Below are 11,282 nucleotides of genomic sequence, written 5' to 3'. Positions count from 1 at the left end.
AAGAAAAAACTTTACGTGATCTAGTAGAGTTAGAACTTAGAATTCATATATTGTATTTTTTGTAACAAACTCTACACTTGGATATGGTTAATGAATAGTAGAATCTTTCTTTGAAAAAAAGAAAAGAAAAAGTATATGCTATATCACTTTCCGGCACAAAATAATTGAAGAATATAGATATCGAGAGAATTCTTTGTTCATTCTCTGTTGACTAATTTACTCCCGCGGTAGTGCTCGTTCAATGTTTTTTTTTTCTAAGAAGAAATTCAATTGATTTTCGAGTGAAATTTCGAGAAGTTTCTGGTCATTTTCATAACCTTTATTTTTTATTTAAAAAAAATTTGATTCGTGTTTGTGAAATTGCTTTCGAGCCATGAAATTTCGAAGGGATATCGACAATAAATTTCATGACTCAACAAACAAAGGGTGGGTAGATTGGGTATATATTACTATATTTGTCTCAATTATAAGCGTTTCTTTTCTTTTTTTGTTGTCTTAAATATATAATTCAATTTCTATATTTAGTTATATATTTTTTTATTAATATACTCTTATTAATTAAATTTTGGAAAAAAAAACGTGCAAATATTTTTTAATTAATTAAATAGTTATAAAATAAGAAGTTTATATCTATTTTGTTTCAATAATCTTTTCTTAATCTGTGAGCGTATATATTTCAGACGGGTGAAATTTTTTTCATTAACTAATGAAAAAAACCGAGTTAATTAATTTGGTATGGACAGTAAATTTGTTTTTTGTTTTGTTTTGTTTTTTTGCTTGTAATAAAATATCCTACATTATTTTTATATCTATCTGCTTTTTTAAGAATTAAAAACTAAATTTTTTTTTTACTCAACTAATTTTTTTTTAAAAAAATATATTTAAATCAATTTGTCATTTACAAAATTTTGAAAGTTTTTCCTATATATATGTTTTTTTATTAATATGTTTTCAATGTAATCTAGATTGTAAAAATGTATAATTATATGAATTAATTTAAACCATACTCGTGATTAAAAAAATGAATGTATTCGGGAAATAAATTGTGTGTTTTTTTAATATAAAAACATAAAAATTTGTTAGCTTAGTCTCCTGAAATCCAGTGGACCGCCTCTGAATACAAATATCGGAGCATTGGATTGATATAAAGGTAGTGTTTGAGATAGATTTTAAGAAGCACTTCTCAGTTTTTTCTTAACAAAATATTAAAATTTTGTGAAATTTTATTTTTTTAAAAAAAAGTTGAGAAATGCTTCATAAAAACTCCCCTAATACTACCAAAGATTCCTCAAACAAAAGCTACATTTTCGACCACATTCACATGTATGAATATATTCCATTCCCAACTTGAAAAATTGATTGCATAAATTTTACGCAGCTCTCAATGAATTAACAAAAAGGTTCCCTTCATAAGTACTCATTAAACCTTATACTTTTTACGTACTTTATTTTATATATTACGTGATCTGTGATCTGTCTCAAATATATAGACTTTCTTTTATTTTTTGGTTATCCTGATCATTATATAAGATTTTTTTTTAATTTTACTAATATGTTCATATTATTAAGTTTTTGAAAATATATATACAACAAAATTTGAATGGATTAAATATGGATAAAATAGAGAATTCGTCATGTGTAAATTTGTTTTTCTAATGTTTTTTTAAAATTTGTATAGAAAAGAAGGGTGGTTAGCTAACTTCAGAGGCCAAAAAGTAGCTAGATATAATTAAGTAGTGAAATGTATTCCATTACTATCCTCTCATTTGTATCAACTATCATATGTGTACACTTATAAATTATATAACGATATATAATGATATATCAAATTGATATCTCTCGCGTTCTTGCAAAATGTCATAAGATTATGCCAAAGATTCCTATCATCATAAAGATAAATAATTGCTCTTTGGATGCATAAAAAGGAAAAAGAAAAAAGATGATCAAATTACACATCGAATTAACTTGAGATAGTTAATTTTTCGAAAATTGGACTTTTGCACGTTGAAAAACCAACGTACCATACGTATATACACTAGTGAAGGGCAAGGATTTCATGCTAATTCAACTATATATTGCACATAAAAAGTGGAAAACACTAATAAACAAAACCTATTAATTGTACTAATATATTGCAGGAAATTTAGGTAATCGTTGGGAGAGTTTCTAGAAAGCACTTCTCGATTTTCTCATGAACAAAATTTTTGAAATTTTGTTAAGAAAAAGTTGAGAAGTGTTTCATAAAAACTCTCCCAAACACTGTCTTCAAGAAGGGCTTGTGGCTATCAAAAGACTAACATGGATCGGTATTAGAGTGCTCATGAACTATATATACATAAAAAAAAAAAATTATAATAAAGGCCATTATGTAAATATTATACATATCTAATTATTGAATTACTTGACAACAACAAGTTGTCGAGCTTCATTCATCATGATCTCCTCCTTCGTCTTCCTAATGAACTCTTCAAATTTCTTGTTCAATTCTTCGGTACTCATCGCCGCCTCTTCTTCCGCGAATTCTTGCCGATGATCCAAAGATTCATATTCTTCTTCTCCAAGCAAGAAACTTGGAGTTTCTTTTTCATGGATTCCATCTGCATCAGCTTCAAAACCATGATCTTCATCGCTCTCCATGGAAATCCGACTATATTCTTCGTCTTCCTTCGGCGTCTTATATGTCTGCTGCATCATCAATCCATCGCCAACCCTTTTCCGCAACACGTCGTTGAGATCGAAACCCGAAGAAGAACGAAGGGAACGGGAGGTTTTGGAGAGGAAAACCAAGAGTGCATTGCAGATAAGGAATATGTAGTTCTTGTTCACTGCATGGGAGGAGTAGTGGAGATTGAAAGGGTACTTTGCAGGAAGACATGGAAGCTTTGGAATGTGAGATTGGGAAGAGGAGCACAAGGAGTAGTAAGAGATTACGAAAGAAAATATCGAAAGTGAGAGTAATAGCTGAGCGATCATCTTCTTCAGAGGTTCCGAGGTGAAGAATTTGCTCAAAATCTTGTCTTTTTCAGGCTCCATTGGTTTTGGTTTAATTTTCTGTGGAAGGATTTGGAAATGGTGTGTGTTATGGATCGGAGAGGGTGAGGTTTTCAAAAAGAGAATGGGAGCTAGGTCTACTTATATAGTTGGAGCAAGATATTAGAAGTGGAAGTCAATACGTGAACATCTAGCTTAAGTAAACTAAAAATTATAATTTGGGAAAACTGCTCTTTTTATCCCCCTCAATATTTTAATTTTTGTTGCGATTTTGGTTTTTTATATTGTCAATTTTTTTGATAATTTTAGTTTTTTTATAGACTTGACGCTGACATGTCACCAATATAAAAATGTTGATGTGGTGTTACCGTATATTAGGGGTGCAAACGAGCCGAACTACTCGTGAGCAACTCGCGAGTACGTAGCTCAGTCAAAACTCGACTCGAGCTCGGTTTGACCGAGCTCGAGTAGCTCGAACATACATCGAGTTCGAGCTCGAGCTTTCAATATATGTGATCAAGTATTCATATATTATATATATATATTTATTTATTTATTTATTTTTCGAGCTCGAGCTTGAGCTCGAGTAACTCGAACTATAATCGAGTTGGAGTTCGAGTTTGAGCTCGAGTACGAAATTAATTACTCGATCGAGTTCGAGCTCGAGTTTGAGTAGTCAAATACGAGTCGAGCTCGAGCTCGAGTAGTATGATACTCGGCTCGGCTCGACTCGATTGCACCCCTACCGACTACCGTATATAATGTCATATTAGTAGAAAAATGGCTTACCAGTTACCATTATGTTAAGTGGATATCCAAGTCAATAAACATCACAAAAACTGGTCTAAGTTTGTTTCACAAGTCAATTTTACGGAACGAATTTCCGAATTCATCCAATCTGACAAAAATCATGAAAAATATTATTTTCAATATAAAACTATATATTTTTTTTTACTATAAATATCGATGGAGTCAAAGTCCTACCCTAAAAATTAATCTAAAAGGAAAACGCTGAAAACTGTTAAACAGGCTTGATATTGGCCCAATGTACATTGGGCCCAAAATACAACCCATCTAGCCCAATATGAGTTCAGTAGGCAACGGAGCGTATCAACTTCGGATAAAGCTGCTGAGAATTTGGAGGCTGAAACCAAAAATGGCTTCAATTTCTTCGCTCTCTCTTGCGCCAATATCTGTTCCAGCATGCAAATGCTCGAATAATTCTTCCAGACCACTGCTTCCTTTGCCTGCTTCAAGTTTTTCGAGTCTACTGACGGGGAAACCTTCTCGAATCTCCTCCTCCAGAGTTTTGGCTGCTCCGGAAGTCTTGGAATCCGGTGCTAGCTCCGATGCTCTTGAGGTATAATTGAGATAAGGTTTTGTTTTTTGCTCAAGCACTGATTTTGTAGCTGTTTCTTGTATTTTTGAGGTGGGTTTTTTATTTTTGTATATTTGGGTTCTCAGAATGAAGCTACTTCTGCCTCAACGCTTAGTGTTGGTGCAGATTCCGATAAGGTAAACTTAATTGTTTTGTAATTTTTTTAAATTTCTGGGAGGATCTACTCCCCTTCATTTCGGACTTATTTATCTCTATGATTCGTTGTTAACTGTGTGTTTTTGCATAAGATATAATATTAGAAATTATGTTTCAAGTTTGTCTTGCTAGCCACTACGCAAACAACATTTTGTTTTTAAAAGGTTATGGTTAAATATCGTTATTTGGCGGTTATCTGTGGTTTCTTTAAGTTGGAGTAGTGGAGGTCTACATGGTGTAATTGTCTAATTGAATTCTGGTCCCCTTTATTTTTTATGTTCTAAGGTATAACTTAGTGAGCAGACCTGAATGTTGAGGAAGGCTTTTTACATTTTGCAAAAATATAAGATCTGCACAGTCTCCTGATGCAACTGAATTTCTGCTGCCATCCATCTGTTTCTCGTCAAGGGTTGGGTTCGGTTTCGGCTTTATCAGCCCCGTTTTAGTTGGCGTTGCATTTGCATTTGCTATATTTAGTTGAAAATCTTGGATCCTCACTTTGATTTTGAGTATGAATGGACCGATGTATCACTGAAGCAAGTCATCCCATTGATACTACATTAACCCTAGTTGGACTTTTTGGATAGCATAAATACTTGAATGAAAATATAAGTAGTTTACTCTCGTAGACTTATACTCTTCTATCATATAATCACCAAACGTTAGAGGGATGGGAATTTAACCATTAAAGGCCAATGTCTTTTGACTGAGGATAATGACCGTCAGGTCGTGGGTCTGTTGTTTAATCCCAAAAGGATATCGCTAGTAGCAGCGGTGTAAGTTGATTCTTTTAAACTATTGACCAGTTTAAGTAGCACAGTTCGGTTGCTATGCCACCAGCAATCCCACTCTCAATGATAGGATATATGCTAATTATGGAAATCGAAGATTTAATTTTAGCTTTGATATCAGTTGCAAGAGAAGTGTACCCCAATGTGTCAAAAGTTATTGACGCTGGTAATTAAGAGACAACTGCGCCTTCATGATTGGATTTCTAGCAAGTTAACCAATGTGTTTACTGGATTTGTTGAATCTGAGTACTCAATCTATTAGCTACTTATGATTCTGCAGTAACATCACTTAGGACTCTTACTGGATGTTTGGTTTTAGCATAATTGATACTTATTTTGTCCTAAAGGAAAATATGAGCTGCTTTTTACAACAATCCAACATTACATTTAACTCGTCTATGCATCACAAAGGTTGCATTCAAAAACAAAGGTTCATCAACCGTTGGGTTGAATAGTTGAAATTTCACTTCCTTGCTACTTGCAATTGATCGATTTGCAACATCATGATAGATAGTCATGACTGTTGTAAAATTTTCGGTTGTGATATGAATGATTGCAATGTGTATTGACAAATTTACCCTTCTTTCCTTCATGTATTTTCTCAGTTGAAAGTTGTTTACATGTTACATGCTAAGGTGGTACGCTTTAAGGATGTGTTGCCTAAGATAAAAGTATAGACAGATAAATGCTTCGTCTTTGTCTATTAACCCTACTTCCTTCGGGTTAACGACTAATTTTCAACCTATTATGTAATTTTGGAGTTCTTTTGTCTCTCACCTTAACTTAAGCTTTCCCTAAATAATCTACACCGATTGTATATCTTCTTAGATGGCTCCTAAGCAGAAGATACGTATCAAATTGAGGTCATACTTTGTACCCCTGATAGAAGACTCCTGCAAACAGATTATGGATGCTGCAAGGTCATCCAATGCAAAGACTATGGGGCCGGTGCCATTACCCACAAAGAAAAGAATATACTGTGTTCTGAAATCTCCGCACGTCCACAAAGATGCAAGGTTCCATTTTGAGATTAGAACTCATCAACGTCTTATCGACATTCTTTACCCTACGGCCCAAACAATCGACTCCTTGATGCAGCTCGACCTGCCTGCTGGGGTCGATGTTGAGGTCAAGCTTTAGCTTCATTCTGTACCCTTCTATCTACCCATTGTTACGCAAACTTTATTAGCACTGAGGTTTCAACACATTGAATTGCCAGTCTGTTCATTGTATATCAATCTATCTGGTTTTGTTTTTTTTTTTATTCAACATTTTCAGTAGTTGATTTGAGTAATCATGGCTTGAAATTTTGTGTGTATCGATTGAAACATACCGGGATTGTGTTCCTTTTGATTAATATGTGGATACTGAACTGGATGTTCATTTTCGAGATTAATTACGTCGTGTTATCTTAGCTACCACACTTTTTCTACTTGTTGATTGAAGTTCATCGAATTTTATGGTAGCGTTTATAGTCTTGATTCAATTTTTTGGCTTTAAAACATTTTATCATCAAAATGTTTTCAAATAATTTATTTAAAAACTTTTGTTGTTTGTATGCTGTAAAGACTCCTATTTCTAATATGCCACTAACAGAATGTGAGCTCGAGTTCGTTGAATTTATATTTAATGGTCTGGAATATGTTTGGTTACGCTTTCACAGTTTTTTGGATGCAGTAAAATATCTCCTCCAAATACCATCGAGCACATTTTAAATTCACCAATTCTATTCATGAAATTATTTTTTTGAACAAAACTCTAAAATGATGTAAATATAATTAAACATGGCATACATTTCGATCATGTTGTCGATCAATTTATGATCCTAATTCACTTATTTACATTTTTTTTAGTCAATCTTTCATTGAAGTTATAAAATGACACCAGAAAATAATGATACGACGCTCCGGTCAAAATAAAATAAAAATAAAAGTGCGAGTGAGAGAGAAATTTTGAATTACTGATATCACTAACACGAATGAAAAATGTATAAATTAAGTGACAAAAATGTAAAAAAAAAAAAAAAAAAAAAAAAAAACCACAAGTCACGGTGATGAAAGATATGTTTTAATGTAGATATATAATCCGAAATATAAATTTTGACTTTGAATCATAATCAAACAAGAGTGCGTGAGTCTAAGACAGCGTTAGGTGAATGGATAAAAGGATTGAATGATTGAATGATGATATATTAATTAATTTTATTAAATAAAAATGAAATATAATAATTAATTAAATTATTATTATGGACAAGATAATATTATTTAGTGGGATGAGATTACATGTGAATAAAGAATGTTAGGACTATTAAAATGATTTTGAAAGATGTGGAATAATGATAGATAAACAATAACAAGTTTACTTTTAGTTATTAATTTTGTTATTGAAATGTTGATTGAGAGACGAATTACAAGTTTATCATCCACCTATGATAAATAATTTTATGTTTAATTTTTTATTTATATAATTTGGATTGGATTACCGATTATTATTGAATATTATAAATTATTATTTATTCACATGTGATTCATTTTCACTTATTAAAATTATTTGGCATAAAAATATGTATTTTTAAAAAATAGATAAAATTGATGAAATGAGATTTAAAAAGAGAGAGAGGTTGGGAGGAAAACAAAGGAATTAAAGGAGAGTAGATAAGGATTTTTGTGGATTTTTTTCACAAATATTGTTCAGGATATGTTATATGTTATGTAATTAAATATGATAAATCTCATGAAATCAAATTTGAATGAAGGGCCTTGAGATTTGACGAAAATTAATATTTTGTAAGCAAACAATGGATGAGATTGGTTTAATAAGTTTATCTTATGGTTATCAAGTCAAGTAAATACACCCAAGATTATAAGTATTAGCGGATTGTGATAGACGCGATGCGCCGCCTATTTCATAGAAAATAAAAAATGTAGTACAAAATTAAAATTATTAATTTTTTTATTTAAAATAGTTGGAAAAAAAACAAAATATAAAGTAAAATCTGATCATAATATAGGAAAACCATAATTAATTTGATAAGATCGAGGATTTTTTAAGCAAATCTGATATTACACCATAAATCCGTATAATTAGGATTAGGATCCCCTACCTGGGGATCCCACATTAGGGGATGCTGTGGAGGAGCACATGTCCTCTTTGCTTTCCTTTTTTTTTTTTCGTTTGTTTTCTTTTTTTTTTTCTTCAAATTTTATATTTTTTTATTTTTTAACTCAAAAAGTTTATTTTTCATTACAACCCAACATTTTCTCGAACCGAGTTTTTGCAATTTTTTCTATCTAGATTAATATCGAAAGAGATCGAAAATAAAACCTTATCCCGATGGGATTCTCGAACCGTCTTGAAATAATATTATAATATATTTTATTAATAATTTTATTAATAGATTGAGCTAAATATTATTGTGTTTCAACACATATAACAATTAATTGTCGATTTAGTTCTCGTAATTTTTTATTGTTGAAACGATCGTATAATAAAATCACGAAATGATATTTTATTTTTGTGTGCTTTTTAAAAATTAAATTAATAATTTAATTAATTTATAATTATCTAATTGGAACTAGAATAAAAGATGCAATTTGACAATCTATTTACTAAAATTTATCCAATAATTTTTATCATAATATTTTATTAATAATTATATGATATATCGTATGATGTTCTTCTTCTAACAAAAAAACTTGAAGTATTATCATAAATATTTTAATATTATATGCTTTAATTCGAATATTTATTCTCTATTTAGAAATTTAAATTCCTAAATAGTATTTTTTTTTTTAAATAAGTAATCACTTTTTCTTGTGTTTTATGAACGAAATCTTGAAAATACTCAAGTGATACCGAATGTTCGGGGTTCGGAATATTCAGGTCCCAATATTTTAGAATTTTCTCTCCACCACTATTGTAAATTTTAAAAAACTTGAATTGAAAAGAAGAAAAAATAGACGATGGCAAAAAATTGTTTTCCAAAAAAATAAAACCGGATTAAAAAATTGAAAAGGAAAATTGAAAAAAATTAGAAAATAAAAAAAAGCCAATTTGGTTTTTTTTTTTTTAAGATGAAAAATAAACTTTTTGAGTTAAAGAATTAAAAAAATATAAAATTTGAAAAAAAAAAAAAAAGTGAAAACAAACGGAAAAAAAAAACAAGGAAAGCATTGTGGGGATCCCCACAGTAGGGGATCCTAATCCGTATAATTAATATCGGGTGCTATTCTGTTGTATATAATAGTAATCGATGTGTGATGTCCCTCTACCTCTCATTCGAATCCTCTAATCTCCATCATTTTCATGCGTGCGACAAGTATATGGTCCCTTTTTTCTTCTATTTTTGTCCTTCCACCACCATTTTAGGGTGATCACTGATCAGCGATGAAGATATGTATTTATACAACAAAAGGGGTGAATAAAATGAAGTTAAAAAAAATAAGAAAAGAAGACCATTAGGCGTGGAGCTCACACTTATTAGTGTTTGTTTTAGACTGAATGGAAAAATAGATACATCGAGAATGCAATAGAGTTGAAATATAACATAATTGGTTAATAGGTATGCCTCGTAGATCTGGATCATTCATTGGATTGTATGGACCTCATGTTCAATGTATGGTGGATGTTGTACTTGTACAAGATGAAAATCACCCCATGTAACATATACAACATTTAGAGATTAAGGTTGGTTTATTATGACTTCATCTAATCTAATATGTCAAATATGGGGACGGAGAATCATATCCTAAGCACAAACGCAATTTATAATAATATATTTGGATTGTGGAATGTAACTTGACTAAGAAAAGAATAAATCACATTGATGGGTATAGAATATAGAAATTTCATTCCGATGTCATAAAATTAAAGAAACAAGTTGGCATCATTTGACGATGATGACTTGGGATGATAAATCAATTCAAATAGATAACATAACGATTTATAAACTAGCTCATTTATATAACTCGAGCAGAATATACTTAGATTGATAATAATATGATAAACTTATTAATTCAACTTAATCCATTATTTATTTTAAAAAAAATCAAATCTCTCAAATCTCAAAGCTTGTTTTTTAACCCTAATTTATGAGATTAGTCATCCTTAATTACACAAGGGATAACACATCCTAACCAATATTTGTGAAAAAAAATACACATAAATCCTAATCTACCCTCCTTCAATTCTTTTGTTTCCCTCCCAATTTCTTTCCGTTTATCTTTTTTTTTATAACTCGATTTATCAATTCTATTATTTTTCTTTAAAAAATACATATTTTTATACCTAATAGTTTTGATAAATGAAAATGCCTCTGTATGAATTAATAATAATTTAGTTCAAAAATAACTCAATCCAAATTATATAAATACAAAATTAAGCATAAGATTGTATATCATAAGTAGAGGGTAAAACTGTCATTTCATCCTTCAATCATGATTTCAATTCCAAAATTAATAACTCAAAGTAAACATGTTAGTATTTATCCATAATTATTCTAAATCCTTCAAAATCATTTTAATAATACTAATATGGTTTATCCACGTGTAATCTTATTCCATTAAATAAACCCAACCTAAACGTATCCGTAAACAAATCTTTTATTATTCACATCAAACGATATTCACGAAATTAAACCGTTTAAAAAAGATGAGTAGTGATATGAGTAGGCCAAGGCGGCTTATGAGGAGTTGAACGGGTGGTGAGAGTGATGCATCGTTTGACCATTTGCTGTTTCGTGGTACACAAAAGCCAATTTCACTACGCCTCATACTTATTATTATTATTATTATTATTATATTATTATTATTATTATTATTATTTGTGTAAAATATTAAATAAAAGGCAAAGATGACTGAGCTTGCTTGAAATTAATGGTGTGATTGTTGCAGCTCACAATTGGAAATTAATTAAACCACGGTAAATTAAACAAGTGAAGAGTCAAAAATGGGTTGAATTGTTTATTC

At 30.5% G+C, this 11,282-nt stretch overlaps 2 protein-coding genes across 2 annotated transcripts; one reads left to right on the top strand and one right to left on the bottom strand.

The window, feature by feature from the left end:
* Positions 1–2,071: 2,071 nt before the first annotated feature.
* LOC140893167 (uncharacterized) lies at positions 2,072–3,149 on the bottom strand. Its single transcript, XM_073302233.1, has one exon. The coding sequence runs from the start codon at positions 3,031–3,033 to the stop codon at positions 2,398–2,400; it is 636 nt and encodes a 211-aa protein (XP_073158334.1). The 5' UTR covers positions 3,034–3,149; the 3' UTR covers positions 2,072–2,397.
* Positions 3,150–4,106: 957 nt separating this feature from the next.
* LOC140891343 (small ribosomal subunit protein uS10c) lies at positions 4,107–6,730 on the top strand. The gene is made up of 3 exons (XM_073299791.1): positions 4,107–4,351; positions 4,456–4,506; positions 6,145–6,730. Exons 1-3 carry the CDS (start codon positions 4,148–4,150, stop codon positions 6,454–6,456), a joined length of 567 nt encoding a protein of 188 aa, XP_073155892.1. The 5' UTR covers positions 4,107–4,147; the 3' UTR covers positions 6,457–6,730.
* The last annotated feature ends 4,552 nt before the right edge of the window (positions 6,731–11,282 follow it).

The sequence above is a fragment of the Henckelia pumila genome, chromosome 3, assembly GCF_033568475.1.
Source record: "Henckelia pumila isolate YLH828 chromosome 3, ASM3356847v2, whole genome shotgun sequence".
Classification (NCBI taxonomy): domain Eukaryota; kingdom Viridiplantae; phylum Streptophyta; class Magnoliopsida; order Lamiales; family Gesneriaceae; genus Henckelia; species Henckelia pumila.
The sequence above is the reverse complement of the archived record's forward strand: the minus strand, read 5'-3'. Positions and strand labels throughout refer to the sequence as shown.